The 19,711-nt window shown below is 43.1% G+C and overlaps 1 protein-coding gene across 1 annotated transcript in view; it reads right to left on the reverse strand.

Annotated features, from left to right (window-relative positions):
- The window catches only part of LOC126389656 (DNA polymerase theta-like), a 24,891-nt gene extending 6,075 nt beyond the window's left edge, over window positions 1-18,816 (reverse strand). Inside the window, exons 1-23 of the mRNA XM_050043363.1 lie at window positions 18,298-18,816; window positions 18,045-18,135; window positions 17,464-17,948; window positions 17,120-17,361; window positions 16,502-16,678; window positions 16,284-16,414; window positions 16,022-16,178; window positions 15,826-15,937; window positions 13,187-13,388; window positions 12,909-13,050; window positions 12,647-12,793; window positions 12,351-12,563; window positions 12,104-12,246; window positions 11,732-11,921; window positions 11,360-11,502; window positions 10,988-11,181; window positions 9,065-9,189; window positions 8,313-8,556; window positions 5,027-6,632; window positions 3,317-4,937; window positions 2,974-3,114; window positions 2,690-2,889; window positions 12-219 (exon numbers count right to left, since the gene is read on the reverse strand). Coding sequence (XP_049899320.1) covers window positions 12-219; window positions 2,690-2,889; window positions 2,974-3,114; window positions 3,317-4,937; window positions 5,027-6,632; window positions 8,313-8,556; window positions 9,065-9,189; window positions 10,988-11,181; window positions 11,360-11,502; window positions 11,732-11,921; window positions 12,104-12,246; window positions 12,351-12,563; window positions 12,647-12,793; window positions 12,909-13,050; window positions 13,187-13,388; window positions 15,826-15,937; window positions 16,022-16,178; window positions 16,284-16,414; window positions 16,502-16,678; window positions 17,120-17,361; window positions 17,464-17,948; window positions 18,045-18,135; window positions 18,298-18,368 — 6,985 coding nt within the window. The 5' untranslated portion in view covers window positions 18,369-18,816. The remainder of the gene's footprint in view (window positions 1-11; window positions 220-2,689; window positions 2,890-2,973; window positions 3,115-3,316; window positions 4,938-5,026; window positions 6,633-8,312; window positions 8,557-9,064; window positions 9,190-10,987; window positions 11,182-11,359; window positions 11,503-11,731; window positions 11,922-12,103; window positions 12,247-12,350; window positions 12,564-12,646; window positions 12,794-12,908; window positions 13,051-13,186; window positions 13,389-15,825; window positions 15,938-16,021; window positions 16,179-16,283; window positions 16,415-16,501; window positions 16,679-17,119; window positions 17,362-17,463; window positions 17,949-18,044; window positions 18,136-18,297) is intronic.
- Between the last annotated feature and the right edge of the window lie 895 nt (window positions 18,817-19,711).

The following is a 19,711-nucleotide window of genomic DNA, read 5'->3' on the forward strand; positions in this document are numbered from 1 at the left end:
GCTCTTTATACCAAGCATGCCGTCTTCCTCCAGCAGGCCAGTGAGATGATTCATGACAGCGTGTACGAGCACGCTCTTGGTCGCTGCCCTAACACGAGGACAGTGTGCGTGCGCGTTCCCAAGTCCGTCCAGCAAAGGTAACTCTTCAGGACAGTAGACAGTCACCATGTTGGGTAGAGTCCTCTCCTCGCTGCCAGGGTCCACCATCCAGCACGCAACCTATGGCAGACATTCAAAACAGTCAGTTTATTGCATTATGAAGTTTGTTTTTGTCATTTTGTCAAAAGTTCTTAGCAAAACAATACATATATTGTCCATTTCTATTAAATGTTATTTTTTCAAGCTCCTGTGTGTACATTTAGAAAAAAGAGACAAACCCATTTAAGTTTGGTGCATGTGTTGCTATCTTCCAAAGTGTTACTTGAAATACTGTAAATATAAGTCAACAACGTCAGAGGTGAGTGTGAATGTCAGTGAGGCTTTAAAAGAAACCCCATGTTACAGCTTTCTCATTATCACAAGGATGCAATTTTTATATACACTAAATAAAGACGAACACTTTTGTTTTCCCCCCCATTTTTCTTGAATTGAAATGAAAGATCTAATACTCATTCTAAGCACACAAAGGGCTAATTCCTGTCAGATTTAATTAAAAAAAATCTGTAAATCCATTTTAGTGAATGCAATCCATAATCCATCCTCCTGACACTTGTGGCATACCAAGATACTGATTAAACAGCATGATTACGGGACGTCGGTGGCTTAGTGGTAGAGCAGGCGCCCCATGTACAAGGCTGTTGCCGCAGCGGCCCGGGTTCGACTCCAGTCTGTGGCCCTTTGCTGCATGTCTCTCCCTCTCTCTCCCCCTTTCACACGTCACTGTCCTATCAATTAAAGGCAAAAAGTGCCCATAAAAATATCTTTTAAAAAAAAAAACATAAAAAAAACAGCATGATTACGATGCAGGTGTGCCTTGGGCCTGTCACAATAAAAGGCCACTCTAAAATGTGCAGTATTATCACACATCAAAATGCCACAGATGTTGCAAGTTTTGGGGGAGAGGGGAATTGGCATGTAGACTGCAGGAATGTCCACCAGAGCTGTTACTCATAAAATGAATGCTGATTTCACTACTATAAGCCATCTCCATTTCTGAGAATTTGGCAGTTCATCCAACCTGTCTAGTGAGCCAGCCCAGGAGCTTCACATCCAGCTTCTTCACCTGCAAGATCATCTGAGACCAGCCACTGAAATGAGCTTGCCTGGGACAGTTTATGATGGTTTGTGCAGAAATTCTTCTGTTGTGGTTACACATGGTCTTCAGGTGTGAGGACGGTTGGATGTACTGCCAAATTCTACACCTGTGTAGTAGTGATGCTGTTAAAGAGCTCAATAATTCCAATGTAAACAAATTTGTGAATAAAATTTGAGATAAAAATCCCTTCTTTGTGCATATAGAGTATTCAATCTTTTATTTAAACTCATGGAAAATGGAAGCAAAAACAAATGTGTTACGTTCATCTGCTCAGTGTATGTACTCTGCTTGATTTTGCCAAGTAGGACAACATCGCAACATCTCATATAACATTCCAGGATTAACATTGCAATTAACCAATCACAGCCCTCTGACACCATCAGTGTGCTGCTCCTGTGCTTCTTTCAAAATTCCTTTGTCCAAATTAAAGGTAATACAATTGAACATAATCCTCAGTAACATTGAGCAAGAACCTTTTAAGATACTACAGAGTTAGTGAGTTAGCTTGTTAACTAGGTTTGCCATGCTAATGAGTAAACTTGCTGATAGACTAGAAAATTAGCGAGTTAGCTTGTTAACTAGGTTGGCTATGCTAGCGAGTAAACTTGTGAATAGACTAGAAAATTGGCGAGTTAGCTTGTTAACTAGGTTGGCCATGCTAACAAGTAAAGTTGCCGATAGACTAGAAAATTAGCGACATAGCTTGTTAACTAGGTTGGCTATGCTAACGAGTAAACTTGCTAATAGAATAGAAAATTGGCGAGTTAGCTTGTTAACTAGGTTGGCCATGCTAACAAGTAAAGTTGCACATAGACTAGAAAATTAGCGACATAGCTTGTTAACTAGGTTGGCTATGCTAACAAGTAAAGTTGCACATAGACTAGAAAATTAGCGACTTAGCTTGTTAACTAGGTTGGCTATGCTAACGAGTAAACTTGCTAATAGACAAGAAAATTAGCGACTTAGCTTGTTAAGTAGATGTGCTATGCTTACATGTAAGCTTACCAATAGGTATTGTTCATTAAGAATAAAGATGATGTTATTTTCCAGTTGCAAAGACCTGCAAAGGACACATTTTACCTCCTTTTTAAATTTCCTGCTCAGCAAGCTAGCTCACCAATATTCTTGTCTATCTGCAAGTTTACTCATTAGCAAAGCCAACCTAGTTAGCAAGCTAACTGACTAACCCTGCAGTAGCTTAGCTTAGCAGTAGCTCGATGTTACTGAGGATTTTGTTCAATTGTATTAACTTTAATGAAAAACTAGCTTAGCTCTTCAGAGGCTCAAAGGATTTATGAGAGAAGGAGCACAGGAGCAGCACGCTGATGATGTCAGAGGGCTGTGATTGGCTGATTGCAATGTTGGTCCTGGAACATGATGTGGGATGTTGATCCACAGGAGCATGTTGTGTTGTATGAAAGTGACTCCCCTCACCTTGGGATCTTCGCAGTTTCCCTCCAAGCTGATGCCACAGCTCAGGACTAGTGTCTTGTACACCTGGATGATGTCATAAGTGACAACCACACCTCCTCTATGACCAGCCAGCCTGCTCAGACAGGCCTTCACCTGCCGCAGCCTCTCACTCACTGGCAAATCACCATCCAGTGGAGGAGGGGCCAGACTGGAGCTTAAACCTGAGGGGTTACATACAGGCTGAATTAACAAAACACTTTCCAAGTGAGCTTGTGCATACATGCATGCAATGCGTGTGTCTATACCTTTGCTCTGCTCTTGCTGCAGAGACACATAGTATGCATCTCTTGCTCCCCAGCAGACAGACAGTCCAATCAACACCTGTCCATCACTTTTTCTTACTGGAAAACCATCGGCTGTGTGGAGCGTCTGAAGAGCTGCTGACGCTGCAGAGAAAACACATGCATGGATAAGAAGACTGCATACAACAGTCTATGCTTATAATGGTTTAATGTATGTCATGTGTTGTAGATAATGGAGCAAAGACACAAATGCAAGAAGAGAGACTTCTTTGCAGCAAATGCTTGATAAATGTTGCAAATCTTTGGGTTGATTTCACAGGTTTTTTTTTACATGTTTATCAGTTACCTCTCTTATGTTTCCCTCCTATTTCCCCCTCAGGCTGCTGTCTATGCTCCCTCTTTTCACAGGCCAGAGCCAGAGAGTATCGGTCCCTTGTTTTCCATTCATTAATGAAAGTGTCAAAGAGACGTCTGTCACTCGCCACATCTATGATGGAGAAGGTTCCTGAGTTGCTGGAACAGAGTGATGCATCCTGGGACAGCTGAAGAGTAAAGGCTTCATCAGTCACTGGTGATTCTGCGTCAGACAGAAGCCTCGGTCGGGGGGAGGACGGAGAAATGCAGACTCGAGCGAGAATCTGGTCGGCGTGTATCAGGGGTTTTGCTTTCGAACTCAAGAGTGGAACAGTCTTTGGTTTCTGTCCTGGATGGTGTTCACAGCTGCGCTCTGAAGTTGAATTAGGCTGTTTAGTGTCGACAACAGCTTCCAATAGATGATCACTGCGTCCTGGGCAAGACTTTGTGATCGCTTGTTTCCGCGGCACAAGGGTTGAGGGAGTCGACTGGTTGACTGGCTGAGCGATGAGGGGCGACTGGACAGATGAGGTTGTCAGTTTTACTCTGGGTGTGACAGGTGGCGTTTCCTGTGTTGGGGGAATAAGATCGCCAGCAGAGCCTGGTCTCTCTGTTACATTCTCACCGTCATGTCTTGAGGGCTGTTCCTCTCGAGAATCACTGTCAGCAGTAACATCCTGCACGTTTGGCTTTCCCTCTTTTCTGTCCACCTGTACTGAAGGCTGAGGCAGATCTGGAACTTCCGCTGTATTTGCAGCATGTTTGAGTATATGAACGGCTGTATGGCCTGTTGTGGTGTTTTGCGTGGGCTGGTCAGACATACTAGGCCAGCGGTCGAAGATTTCTTGTAAACCAGGGCTGCAATAAAAAGAGCTTTCAGGTTCATTCTGGACTTGTGGATGTTTTAAAACCACATTATCTGACAATACAGCATTAATTTTCACTGCTCTTGTCTCTACTTGCTTCCCATTTTCACCTTTTTCATTCACCATCTCCTGTCTCCCGCCTGGTTTATCGTCATTTTGTGCATTACTGTGCTGTTTTATTTTGTGTATACTGCCTTTATTATTATTGGCTTTATCCTTGTCATGCTCATTTTGAGTTGTGGTAGCAGCTGTTGTGCTGGGTTGTGGCTGTAACAGACTGGGTTTAGGTTGGGGCTCCTCAGACAGAACACAGTTGGCATTGGGTTGCTGAGCTTCAGGATGACTGGCTTCTCGGGTCCTCTCTGTTTGTCTGAGCAAGCTCTGCCTCTCCAGAAAGTGTTCACCCACCAGCAGTGAGTCACCCCACTCTGACAGGTTGAAGGAGGACTCGCCCCACTGGACTGCCTCGCACTTTTCCGCCTCTTGATTGGCAAGAAGCTTGCTGCGTCTTCGCTCCTGGGTTGACGGAAGGGGGTCTCTGATCTCCTGGCCAGCAGGCTCATCTTCGTCTGACTGGTCGAGGACATGGTGTGGGCTCAGAGCAGCCAGCAGAGAGCTGTCATACAGGCTGTCGAACAGGAAGCTACTGCTTCTGTTCACACTCTCGGAGGCAGCTTGATTGGCATCCTCTTCACCACTTTCATCTTTATCTTCAACTACATCATCACCACCTGGACCAGGAGAAATCTGTATAAACAACATTTTGAATTTTAGGAGGCAGACTATTTGAATATGTGTTGATATTCAAAACATACTGGATGATTCTGGTCACTCACCTGATGGCTGGTGTTAAGGATGAGTTCCATCTGGCTCTCTGTGAGAGAAATGTTAAATCTAGGACAAGTGTTGTCAGGAGCTTCAAGCCTGTTACTTCCCTCATTTGTGTCCTTATCCAGCTCTACAGCTGCTTCTACCATTTCCTCCTCTCTTATCTCGTCTGTTTCTACCGTCTGACTTGTACCTCTATCGTTCCCATCTCTGTGTTGGCATGCCTGTTGAACAATAATTCTTTCTGTCTGAGTGTCCAATTCAAAGCTGTCACCGAAACTCTCTTCTCCTTTTCTAATGTCTCCCTCAGCTTCCTCATCTCTCTCTTCTCCTGCGTAAAGCTCAGGAGATGAAAACTTATCTACATCTATTCCATCCATCCTTCTTCGCTTTGCCTCAGGAGAGAATAAGGGAACAGAGGCAGGAGAGACAGTCAGGGGAGAGTCTAACGTATTTGCATTTGTAGGTGCAGAAACATTGGGAGGGGGTTCTTGCACGAGGTCGGGAGCTTGAACCTGCAACAGTACCTGGCCTTCAGGTGCTGGACTTTGGACTAAAGAAGCTACCAAGGGTTTTGAATTTAATGTCTGTGCAGTCTCTACATGATCTTGTAGGGCTTTGTCAGTTTGTATGGAGTTGAGGACTTTGCTTAAGGCTCTTGAGTGCTTTAGCCTACCTGGATGCACAGGTGAGGCAGCAGGGCCTTTTGATGTCCTTGCATGAGCACTGTGTTGTTCTTCTACTCGAGATATTGGAGCTCTAAACCGAGCAGAAGGCATTGGGAAAGGAGAGGGCTGAGGACGTGGCATTGGTGGAGGCAGGGGGCTGGAGACTATCTCGGCTAATTCCTGTGTCAGGCTCCTTTCAGGAACAGGAGCATTTGCTTGATGACTCTCTGGCCTGATTGAGACAATCCCTTTACTTGTCTTACCTTCTTTTGGCTCCGCTTTCTTGCGCTCTTCCCTTTCTTGCTTTGATCTTGTGTGCCTTTGCCTTTCTGTTTTTTCATCTTCTGTGTCACTTGCCATCAATAATTTTTTATTTGCCATGTTTTTTTCAACATCTATGCCTTTGTCCACTTCCACATCATCACCTGTTTGTCTGATTTCTGGCTCTGTCCTGTCTACCCTTCTGTGCTCCTCAAATTTTCTGTTAACGACCGTGTCTTCAGGCTTTGACTGCCCTTGCTCTCTCTTGACTTCTCCTCCTGCTTTCTCCATTTTCCTCTCTGACATCCCCTTTTCACGTGTATATTCTTCCTCATTCTTCTTTCCATGTCTGTCAATATCTCTACTCTCACTTTTCTTGATTCTATTTCCCTCCCGGTGATCCTTATTGTGATCGACCTGCAATTCATGTGAGCTGAGATTTGAGGCAGAAGAGGTGTCGGAGTCATCAGGGCTGTTTACAGCAGGAGCCCCCGGAGGAGGTGATGTCGGGTCCCACTGAACTCCCAACCGGGCAAGGTCCTCCTGAAGGAGGAGCCTTGCCTCAGACACTATCTCAATGGCGGCCTCCTGTTCGGTCAAGGCCCGACCTCCGGTGACCCAGACACAGCGGAGGCTCCGTCTCTCAGCTGCCTCCACCTCACTCTCATCCACTGCACGCTTGGAGCTGAAGACAGAATGACAGTACAACACTGGCTTTATGTCTTGGGTCATAATAGCTTGGTGTGCTGATGCTACAGTTGCATGTACTTAATACAGTCTTAGGGTTTGAGATGAGTTTACATGAACGTACCCGCTTCTATCTCCATGACTTTTCAATATAAAACTATAGATGCATCATTAAGAGTCATACTTCAAACCACGTATTTGAAAAAGTTTAGATTCCAGTCTATTACAACAGCTAATTTGGTTATTTTTTTAGATATATATTTGAAATAAGACTGTCAAAGGATTATCTTTTTAATCGTGATTAATTGCTTGAGGTTAAATAGTTCATTGCAATAAATCACATTTTTAATCGTATGTTTAAAATTACATTATTTCGCATTTCAAAACAGTTCTAAAGTCCATGTTAACAAGATAAAGCAATTCTTATCAGATTGTCTTGACTAGGAATCAAATGAATGCAAAGATGATCCTAACATTGAGATTTATTTATTTAAAATCAGTGTCAATATGGTCAGTAGCGGATCCTGATATGGGCCGAACGGGCGTTTGCCCTGGGCGGGACTTTGTCACAATGTGTGGGGGGGCGGCAGGAGCGCCTATATGGCCTATTCAAGTGCTGGAATTTGTTATTTATGTGACAACACCTGAACGCAACACAGGCTCCGCTCCATAGACTGTGTATACAGTGCTGTGCTGCGCGAGCAGCGTGTTACACACTGTCCATAACAATAACTATGTCAGGTAACAAACTGCGTCGGACTCAGGTCAGGTTTGGACAGGAAAATGCTGCCCGAGCCACGCTCTCGTGCACTCACCTGTAAGTGCGCGTGCGTGTCTGTGTGTTTGTGTGTGTGTGTGTATGCGCATTGGCCGTGCACGATACAGAGAGCAGAGAAGACTTGTAAAGGCGACCATGTAGAGACAGAAATGACATGCTGTGGTGTAAATAAGATAATTAACATAGGGCTATTTTGTTTGTTTAATAAAAGAACAAGGTATAGACCTGTTCTATAGGAAAGGTAACCTTATACGACTTCTGTCATGACTTCTCTTGTGATCTGGCATAATTTAGAAAATAGGGAGGTGACGCCCAGGGCGCCATTTAGGCTAGAGCCGCCACTGAATATGGTGTTCAGGTACTACATTTTTAGGGGTGAGGGAAAAATCGATACAACATAACATCGCGGTATTTTTGGGTGGCAATATCGTATCATCTGTTTCATCAGCTGTTTCATTTTTTGGAAGCACTGTAATCAATCAAATCTAATTGAAACAATTACAAACAGAACAAGAGGGACTTCGTCCTTCGGCCGAGGTCCCTAATTAAAGAACCTACGACACACTGCTCAAAGAATCTAAAAAAAAACAATCAAAACATTGCTGAAACACTGAACCCCTTGTTCACAGTTTAATTGATAGGGGCAAAGAAAAAAGATCACCTTTTCTTTATATAGACTAGTTTAAGAGTTGAATATAGTTATGACTTCTATCCTTCATCACTGAAATCAATCTTGTTAATATGTGTAAGCTGAGAGTGTGCTTTTTCATGTAGTTAAAACCTCAGCTGCTGGCACCTCATTTAAAACCGCCTGTGTGCTGTAAAGAGAGTCATATCCTCCTTTACCTAACATGCATTTATATCTTAATGGAACACACGCACACAGAAACACACACCTACCTCTTAAATGGGACAGCATTCCTCAGGGCTTTCTCCACATCAGCTACAGTGGCCCTGGCCAGTTCAGCGACAGTGCAGAGGCCTTGTGCGTACAGCGCTCTGGCTCGTGTTGCATTGAGAAGGGACACCCTGACAAGGTCGACCAGCTCCCTCTGGACTCCGAAGCTCAGTCTGGTCTGGTACTGGGACAACAGCAGCTCCATGTTGTGCCAGCCCAGACGCTTGCAGAACACCGTTACCATACCTGAAGGGATGGCAGAGAGGTCAGAGTGTTTCTGTCAGCATATAATTTAGAGTCATTGAATTCCTAATGTGTTGCTTTTTTGGTTCTGATGTAATTTGGATTTCCTTCTGTGTTTACACTGATTATTGATAATAAACACCATAATTTGTGTGATATATACTCGCACCCAGACCAACTTGTACCAAGCCACATTTAAGCAGACGCCCTCTAAGTCTGAATTACACGGGGATCTCATAAAACCTCTCACAGTAACTCGATGCAAGAAGCATGAGCACTTTACATGGCTCTAAGGGAAGCATGAAGGTGCCGAAACATCAGCTAATGGAATGAAGTCTATGCTGTGTATCCGTCAGTCTAAAGTGCTCCTGCTTCTTGCATCAGGTCACTACCCTTGTTGCTGCCCTCCCCTGTTTAATGTAAAGTCTTGTGTAGAATTCAGACTTGGTATATTCTACAGTGTCCTGTGCTGCAAACCTCAGAAGCGCTCAGCAACAGTCTAAACATGTACCTGCATATGTAGAAGCAGACTGCTGGAGAGACTGTAACTGCCCACGATTGCAGTTGTATTTGGATGCCACTGTTCCCAGCGGCACCTCATTCACCAGATCCTGTAGCACAAGGGTGGTGAAAAACCTGTGAGGACAGAGAATGTGAAAAGGACAAAAGCCCCATGTGATCAAAACATTTCTAAAACTTGATTTGTTGTCTGACTCTAGGAGGCTAAATCCTTGAGTGCTTTGTGCCTTAGTCTCTCTACTGTGTCACCTTTTATCCAAGGGCAACAGAGAATAAGTTTACATGCACACTAATATTCCACTATTATTCCAGAAATGATGATATTATGAATTGTATATGGGTAATGTTAACAGCATATTCTGTTTGTATATGTATTTGTATACAGCACTTTGGGAATAAGCGTCAACTGGGATTTTTACAGCAGTTTGCAACACACGGCTTCTTGCGTATTACAGTCAGCTCTGTATTTCGTTATGTTTGTGTTGTAAACAAACCAGCTAGCCAACAGTTTGCAAAGCTAGGGTAGGGATTCACGCCCAAAAGAGCAGCTCATATATCTGCTCAAAGGAAGAAACACACCTACTTTTAAACATTACAAAAAACTTGGATATCTACAGGGTTTTGGATATGCTCAAATATTGCAACCCTGGTTTTTTTAAGAAGGTGGTCGGAGGAATGAAAGAGGGAGGCTGCGTCCGCACAGTCCAACAAGTCTGACACAAAAATCTTATTTGGATGCAAAGAAGATAAACGGCACAAGCAGCTTCAGCTGTTTCACTTTTCTATATTTTGACGTGATAAACGCCATCCTAGGGCACATTAATAGGAGTATGCACAGCTGCATGTAAAGGGGAATATTAGTGGAATATTCATTTTCATCAGCCATGGTAACAGCTTAGTAGGAATATTGTCTTTTTTTGAATAAAGGCCAAAACCCGTAATATTTTGTGCATATAAACATAGTCAGTGTTGGGAATTAATGTGCATAAAGGAAAAGGACGCAATGGCACAAACATCTGAATAAAGTAATATAATCTTCAACAATAACAATCAATAAACTTGAAGTGAATATAAACAAATATAAATACCAAATATTATGTTCAGTAGCTGCTTATCACATCCATCCAAATCTTAACATTAGAAGTTTCACAAAGGCACTTTTATTGATCTTTTATTGGTAATGTAATTTCGCTTCTGTTAACATACTGGCAGTATGTGACTATAATTTAGTATTAAAGCTGAAGTTGTTAACTTTTCTAAAAAATAACATTACATCCACATAGAATATGAGACAGATAATCTGAGAAAAAAAATCATATTCCTCCTCCTACTCATAGTGCTTGTAATGGCACACAGCAGTCAAACTGGGCAGCACTGATCAAATATGAACCAGCATTCTGTCACTGCATTTCCTTTTTCACACCTCAAATGTTTTCAGAAACATATTTTAGTGTACTGTTTAGCTGTAAAATGAGAAAGGTTGTGACCCGGCTGGTGGATGGTGGTTTTTGCTTCAACTATTCTGAACACGGCGGCCAGGGTCACAAACTTTCTCATTTTACAGCTAGCATTGACTGACACGATTGACAGCAATGATAGAGACTCCTAGGCTCTGATCTGTTGTCCTCCTTTAGCCACGACGGATTTTAGCAAATGCCATGAGGAGCACTACAAGGAGGAGGAGGAGGAGGAACATATTTTTCACAGATCATGTGTCTAATGTTGTCCTGTGTAGATATGATGGCAGTTACAGCAAATATGACAAAAAGTTAGCTGCATCTTGTCACATGCTTTCTATTTTAATTCTCATATTTAGAATTCCTTCACGAACAGAAATACACAGGAGAGGACTATCTTCAATACTCTGACATACGGTACATATAGTTTGTGTGATTCACATTAACATGTGCATTACCGTTTATGAATAGCCATCTGTCGCCGCTGCTTCTCTGTCTTGGCGACGAGTTTGCCACTGACAGATCGTGCGAGAAAACCTTCCTGGACGCCCACCAGCTCCGCTACTCTCTTCATTGATGACGAGAGCTGTTCCCACAGGCAGAAGAACTGATACCAATCTATGGTAGTCCACTCTGCGTACAACGGGGTGATCTGACAAGAATTTGGACATAGAATGTAAGGAGGGGACAATTGGCTTGATTTAGGGATAGAATTAAGATTTAGTTACCATTAGGCATGTATGGGTGAAAGTTCAGGGATGACAGGGAGTAAATAAAGTTGACAGAAACACATTAAGCAAGTGATAATACAAAATATGTGACTAAAGTACCAGATAGAGAATGTGCAAGTCATTTTCCAATACAAAGCCCTTCATGGCTCGCTGGAGATCTGCAAATATTCCCAGAGCCTCAGGAGGGGAGAGGGAGGAGGAAAGGGTGGCAGCACCAAGTTGAGTCGGACAGTACCGCTCCTCTGGACATGCAAAGAATCAGAGGATGAACTGTGGTTATTGCAATGGTAAATATGATTAAGCTTATACTCCAGCTTTTACACTTCATAATGAAATGACGTGAAAATAGAAAATGCTTGCAATATTCTTTAAAACTTGTTCCAATCTGAATTAAGTAAGAACACCTTTGTACCAGTGCTTCAATATGTTACTGAAAGTCAACGTCAAAACAAACAGGAAAAGTGACCGTACCTTGTCCGTCCTTCTGGATACTGATAAATTCGTTCTCCATCAGCCATTCAACGCAGGCCTCAATTGCTCCTTTGTTGGTCTCTTCATTTGATTCTTTTTTGCCGTCAGATCTCATGCTGGCAGCCAGTAGTGAGCACAATGCATATGACCTCACATCCTGTGGAGTGCTGGCTACACCTCCAACAATGATCTGCAAGTTGGGATGATTCAAATTAGGGATATAAAAATATATCAAGGTAAACTAATCTGACCACAGCAACGTCCAAAACTAAGGATGAGACAACAGTTCTTTAAAAGGGAATTAATCATGATCGATTAATGGACTGTAAGTCAATTCAATAAGAGCCAAGTTCAGTTAGATATCAGCCATACCTCTAGGATGGCTCGCAGCATGCTGGTGGTGACGCCTTCTCCCTCCCTTCTCACCAGGCAGCTGCTGATTGGCTGAAGAGCACCCCTAAGGAGACTAATACCTTTTTGACGCTCTGCCTCCTTACACACCAGCACACTCTCACCTGAAAGAGGACGTATGAAACTTCTGTGTGCTCGATTTTTTTCACAGAAGCTCGCTCAACTGAAATCACAATGAACACGTTTTTTCCCCTTCTTCCTTCAATACCTGTAGTGTCTACTCCTTTTCTCCCTGCTCGTCCAGCCATCTGTTTGTACGTGAGCGGGTCCAACAAGTGCCCATTGAAGGTAGGGGTTCGAATGATAACCCTGCGAGCTGGAAGATTAACCCCTGATGAGAGGGTAGAGGTGGCGGCCAGGACTCTGACCATGCCCCCACGAAAAGCTCCCTCCAACACGTCACGCTCATCAAATGTCAAACCTACAGAGACAAACTTTATCTTATTTATATACAAACAAAACCCTTCATTTGTGGCCAAGAAGAAGTTGTGTAAGTGTGTTCACCAGCGTGGTGGAAGGCCACCCCCCATGGCACCGTTCGCTGGAGGATGGGGTCTAAACCAGCTGGAGTTCGCCTCAACTGTGCTACAACATCCACTAGTCCCTCTCGATCCAGCGACACTGGCTGAGGCTCCGCTTCACCCTGACAATCTGAAAGCATGAGACCAGAATCTAGACTGAACACAAACAATCTTTCGAACAACCTACACTTGGACTTGACCTCACAAATAAATATAGTATGCACAAAACGGAAATGATTTTGTACCAGCATGTCTGAGGTTGTAGAATTCTCTGGCAATGCTGTCTGCCAGTTTCTCACACCAGTTCTTCGAGGGGCAAAACAGTAGCACAGAGCGGCCCTCTCTCACAGTCTCATAGCACAAGCTCACTATGTGGTCATCATCACCCTTCATGAATGATCACATTTATCACAAACACACACACACACACACACGATTATATTACTGGTCTGGAGACAGTAGGCATGATTCATGAATCATGATAATAGTACAGATATTGGATCAGAGTAACACTCTCAGTTACCTTAATGTGGAGTGCAGGAGTGAACTGCCGGACCACTGTGAGGCTCTTGTCGTAGATGTTGCAGCCCACCTTGAGATGCTCCTGCAGGGGTACGGGTCTGTAGTCTGTCTGGTATAGCTCTGCACCTAACCAGCTTGCCAGGAGGGAGAGGTTAGGCAATGTGGCACTCATACCTATGATCTGTACACCCTCAGAGAGAGACCTGCAGAATTGAAAGAGTTGTACATTTTAACAGCAGAACTTGGATTTTGAAAGGGACAGATCACCTCAAAATGAACAATCGATATTTTTACTCTTACCTGCAGTGCTATTTATCGGTCTGATAGTTTTGTTTTGGGTTGCCGAGTGTTTGAGATAACGTCCGTAGAAATGTCTGCCTTCTCTTGAAAGTAATGGAATTAGATGGCACTCAGCTTTAGGTGCTTAAAGCTATAGTGCGTAACTTCTACAGGTCCGTAAATGTCCGTTTCACCCATGCCACTACTAGAGGAGATGACACAATGCTGATTAAGCCGATCGGCTCCTCTAACATTTCGCGGTATTTTTCAATATATATCATTTTTAGTTTTTGTGTCGACCGGCGACATTCCCGCGCTGGCGCACAGGAGATGCTTCCTCACAACAAGAAGGGAGGGGGAGGAAGAGCGGAGAGTGTCATAGCAAGAGGTAGAGCGCAGGTAGAAAGAGAAAGCAACATGGCGGAGAAGCGGCCGAGACACGGTTCAGAAGTGGATCCTACCACAAAGAAAAAGCCTGGACGTTCGGCTGAAGGTCTATTAGCAAAGAAGGAAAGTGACCGACGGAGAAGGCAGACAAGGATTTGTATTGGCGTCGCTTTTCCTCGGTGGAGAGCCCTGAAGGAAGAAATTGGGCTGAGGGCAGACACGGATGTTGCCTTGCTGCTGTTGGATAAGTAAGTGACTTGGTTTATAATTATATTATGAGTAGTATGTGTTGCTGTTACATGTACTGGACCTAGTACTTTAATATTTTCTTGGAAATGGTGCTATGAACGTAATGTAATGTTAGCAGCCTGGTGTTCGCCACGTTGTGTAGCATTGTGTAGCATTGTGTACACGGTGTGAAGTGAGTGTTACTCTGTGTACACGGTGTGTGGCGACTTGCGAGTGTTACTCTGTGTACGGTGTATGGCGACTGGCGAGTATTGTGTGGTGAGTGTTACTCTGTGTACATGGAAGTGCCGCCGGCTTATAAGTTGTAATAACGCACTATCCGCCTTTCCAGAAATCGTGACCCAGTTACTCAAGATAATTTAAAGACTTAGCTGTGATCAGTTTCATGAAGGAACTATTTTCTTTTGACTGAACTACACCTGCCAACTGTATCACCTCGCGGAAGGAAGCCTGCATCTACCATAGACTGTATAATATAATGAACAAACCACTGTGACGTTACTCATTGGTGTGTGTGGACTCCCATTTTAAAAAATTGAATTTGGCATTTTGGAGCCAGAAGTGACCATATTTGGATGAGAGAGCAGAGCTAACTGTATTGCTAGCTGCGAGTTTGGTAAGCACATTGCATTTACAGGTATGGTTAACTGTGATAATGCTAATGCTAATCTTTGCAAGTGAAAACAGGCTTGAAACCAGTAAAATAAAATGGAAAAAAAAAAGGAAAAACTGAACATCCAATGCCTGCTGAACAAGACTTTTTAGGGTGCCAAAACATTACAATTACTTTCATGAAATGAAAACACACTAAAATAGGGACAGCTACAGCTAAGCCTATACTCTGTCAGTGGTTACATTACCCAACCAACGTTTATGCCGTGGTTGTGACTTGTCACCAGACGGCATCTATCTGTCCCTCAACGCGGCCACACCCTTAATTATGCGTAATTTTCATCCTTAATATAAAAATTCACTTTCCTTACAATTGTCATGAAGGGGGGAAAGTAGCTATAGGGACCAAAAACATTTTTTGTACCAGGCTGTGAACATGTTTATTTCTGTTGTGAATTGGGCATTTTAACATGGCTGTCTAATAGGACTGATTTGCTTTTGGAGCCAGTCTCAAGTGGCCATTTTAGGAACTGCGGTTTTTGGCATTCCAGCGTTGGTTTAACTTTTCAGCCCTGGAGGTTGCCGCTTGGCATCAAAACAAGGACAAGAGGCTCATGCTCATGACAACACGAGATGTAAACATTAATGGCGGCCATCTTGGCAGAGCTGTAACATTAGCTGGCTCAGTGGTGCTAGGTGTGCTAGCAGGACATGCACGCTTCCTCCTGTGCGTGGATACAGTTGCCGGGTGTAGTTTGGTAGATAGCAAATAGTTCCTACATGAAAGTGCTCACAACAAGGTCTGTGGATTATCTTGAGTAACTGGGTCATGATTTCTGGAAAGAGACATTGCTGTTGAGTTTTTCAAATGTATTTTTTGGCACTTTGAACACCACAAGCCAAGCTCAGTCTAGTTCTATTATATTCCACAAAGCAGACTTCTCTACGGCTGATATCTCAAACACTCTGCAGCTCATAACAAAACAGTCTTGATTGATGAACAACAATACAGGTAAAAGGAGAAGTAGGTTTTTTCCTTTTTTGGGTGAACTGTCCCTTTAAACACTGTAGCTGTTATACAAGACAAGAGTATACAGATTAATGGACACAAACCCAGTGGTGTTCTGCTTCTGCGCAATGTAGCAGATTTTGGTAAGGAGCAGTTCTAGTAGGTATCCTCTTCCAGAATCTCCAACCATATGTAACTCATCCACCACCACCATACCTGGCAGCACAAAAATAACACACTTCTCAAACTGATACTCTGTTATATCCTCAAGAAGACACATAGTTATCACTGGTTTGTTACCTAGTAGGCCCATATTGTCCTCCTCAATGAGTCTGTTAATGAGAGAATTGGCTTTTTCTATGGTGCAAACAGCCACATCGAGTGCTGTGAACCCTCCAGCAGCTGAGGTGCTGCCCATATATCCCTCCACACGAACTCCTGCCTCTTCAAATACACTCTACAGGGTCACAGAGATGGAGATGTATACACACAGACACACACAGAAGGACAACACAACATCCATAACAACATGCATGTACTTTTCTGTCCTCCTCTTCCTCACCTGAAGGTAATGCATCTTCTCTTTGGCCACAGAGACAAACGGCAGAATGAAGAGAGCTTTTCTTTTAGTCTCCAACACACGCTTCAACATTAGCAGCTCTGATACCAGAGTTTTTCCAGCACTAGTGGGGGCTGAAAGAGAAGGAATGTAAAGCAGAAAATGACCCTAACAGTGACTCACTCTGATAATCACTTTGTAGAGAGGCGTTCAGATCTTACCAGAGTACACCAGGTTACCTCCCTGCAGCACCTGCCCAACAGTGAGGCACTGAGCCTGCCATTCGAACATGTGAGTGACTCCATGTTTCTGGTAGCGCTCCAGGACAGGTTTTGGTAAGCCCCAACTGCATAACAGCAACTTTTCAGCTTGTCCCGCAGGAGCACACAAGGCAATGCCTACAGCAGAAAAAAAACTACCTTTACATGTGCTATTAAATAAAACTGGTGGCAGGAGACTGTGACTGGACAAGAGATACGCTCACACAAGGTGCAAGGCTTTAATACCTGACAGGAATAGTGACCAACAGCTCCAAGGCCCTCAAAATTTAAAGACTTTAATTATTTCAGTTTTGTTCTCATATGCTGAAAATTCCAAAACTAAATTTTAAATTAATTACCAAATAGTATTTCTGCACCCAAGCTGTTTTTCAGTGTAGAAAACAGTATGCAAAGCACAGACTGAGAGGACAGAGGGCCCCTGCAGCTCATTTTTGCCCCAGGGCATCCTAGCAGGTTAATCCAACCATGACAAGGTGTCAAAGGAATCAACAACACAGACAAACAAGACCAACTGCAGGAAGTATTAACCTTAAAGAAGGTTTTATGATTGTACTTCACCTGGCTGAGGTGAAGTGTCATTGAGAGTACTGACGTCTAAGCCAGTGGGGACTGTGAGCACAGAGGCGGACTGATTCTGTAATGATTGCTGGAGTTTGGCCCTCTTCATGGCCGCTGCGAGGCGCGTGGGGCTGAACAAGATGTAGTCCCTGGATACATCCTGAGGTGGATCAGCATTCATATTTAACACACTTTTTCCTTTGCTACGAGGAGAGCTTTTTCTTTTGGATGGAAGTGTCTGCCTATTGAAACACACAAAGTAAAAAAAAGTTAACAGACAAGTAGAGAGGCGGATAATTGAGACAAAAGAAAAACTGGGCGGTAATGTGTAAATTAAGACTCACTTGGTCGAGCTGCCTACTTGCTGACAATTTTTTATTTCTTTACAGGATAGCCCATTGATGCAGCCAGAAGCTTGCGATGGCTGGATGTTCTCTGAGCCCCTCTGAGCATGCTCCGCTTCCTCAGAGTCCTCACTGAAGAGAAGCCTCTGTGCAAGGTCTTTGCAGTCAGCACTCCATCCTGGTCTCTTACAATCATCACTACGCCCACAGACTCCCTGCTTGGTGCTGGGTGCTCTGTGGGGTCCTTGGCCTGTGAGCTGAGGTGCTCTGTCACTCTTAATCTTATTGGCTGGTGCAAGAGCCCGTGAGGGAGCAAAGGCAGCTGATGATGATGATGATGGCTCTTCCTGTGCATGTCTATTTACTGTTGTTGGGCAGGCATTGTTAGCTGCAGGCATCACAGGGTCTATAACATCCAGCATCTGCAGCATTTCCTCATCAAGAGCTAATGTGGATTCTCCCAGTGGAAACACTGCTCCTCCATCCTAAAAATGGAGATTAATACATGTCATTTGTGATCTATGTAGATGGAAGAGAAACACAGAAACACAGTATGAGGAAAACTCCCTCCCAATACTCACCATGTGGCTGTTTATGTTTGTTTTGCCTGGTATGTAAAGGGGTTTCTGCAACAGCCTGTCTCCGTCTGGTGGTTCATCAGGAGCCTGGAAACTGCACTCAGAGAAAGGTTTGATCACCACAAGTAAGACTGACGTTCACCCATAGAAATGACACGAAGGTTGGAGGATGTCTCTGGGCAACAGCAGAAATCTGGACCTGATTCTTATAAATCAACCAGCACTATGACTCGAAAAAGACTGTGACTTAACTTACCTTCTTTTCTTCTTGATCTGGTGCTGCCCCATGTAGCTTTTCTTTTTCAGTGGAGGACCCGAGGTGCTCATACTGAGGATGTTGTACTGTTTGTGACAAACGCGTGAGTAAGTTGATGTTCATTAGAATAACAACGGTTTGACTTCTGACACGAGTTTATAAACTATATTAAACCGTTTGTATCAAAGATAAGGAGGCGGCACAGCGAAAACACACGCCGCCGTATTGTTAGTTATTTTGGTTGCTGAGTATAAACATTTTTATCCCGTTGAGCAGCGGCGTGAAATCAAAAAGTCCGCCGCAGTGCCGCCCCGGTGCTCCACAAAAATAGTCCGACGGAACACAGTCTCGAAAACAAAGGTTCCCGTGCACTACTACTACTCTTAGTACTACTACTGCCACTACTGCTACTTTTAATAATACTTCTAGTAACAGGCCATTGAACAGGTAGTCCTTCGATTAAATGTTTGGATGAATCACATGTGTATGTTTATAGTTCAATAAAAGAATAGTAAACATTCCCTTGATGCTCTGAGGGCTGTTTAATGGGATGACTAGCCAAATGATTTTATAAAGTGAATGAAAAATAAAAAGTTGGCCATATGATCAATTATAAAATATATGGACAAATAGACCATAGTTTACACATTACTCGTAGCAAAATAAAAAGATAAATAGAGTTCGTCAGCTGACAATAGTATGGATCCAATATTTTTTTAACTGTCTGTGGTATGAATAAAGCCAGTGAGTTAACTACAAAGAAAAATGCAGTTTTTAAACGGTCAGTGTTTCAATATAATACAGATTCTGAATTGCAAATCATAATTATAACAAAGTTTATCAGGGAGTGTTCTTTAATTATCAGAAGAGGGGGTGGTTGGGGTATAACTTTTTTTTCTTTTTGACCCTCCCACAAGCTACAAATATTTTTTCTTGGGCCTCCCTGAGTAGCTTGGGGAAAATGCAGAACCCTCCCTCCACCATAAATCAGTTGTTAGATTTGTTAGATAAAAAAAAAAAAAAAAAACAATGTTGAATGAGGATGTTTGAAAGCTAAAAGTTGAAGACAAAATCATGGCATTGAAAAAAGGCAATTTTTTCACTCTTATTGTGCATGCTGGTTAGTTCATGCAAACAGTTTATTTTGGGCAAAATTTTAAATGAGACATAGAATAAAGGGATTTTCATGAAATATAACTACTTTGAGCTTAGATTTGGTTATGTGTTTTTTGCCTTAAAATAAATACAAAATACAGCCATGTAAAGTTGTATACCCCTCCCCAAAGCCAAAAATAAAAAACATAAGTCCCTCCCTGCTTCTTAAAAAAAATATGAAATGCCTCCCCATTTTGCACCACCCCGTCCCCCATCATAAGTAATGAACAGTCCCTTACTGTCAGCAAAAATTCTGATA

The sequence above is a fragment of the Epinephelus moara genome, chromosome 5 (genome assembly GCF_006386435.1).
Source record: "Epinephelus moara isolate mb chromosome 5, YSFRI_EMoa_1.0, whole genome shotgun sequence".
Taxonomy (NCBI): domain Eukaryota; kingdom Metazoa; phylum Chordata; class Actinopteri; order Perciformes; family Serranidae; genus Epinephelus; species Epinephelus moara.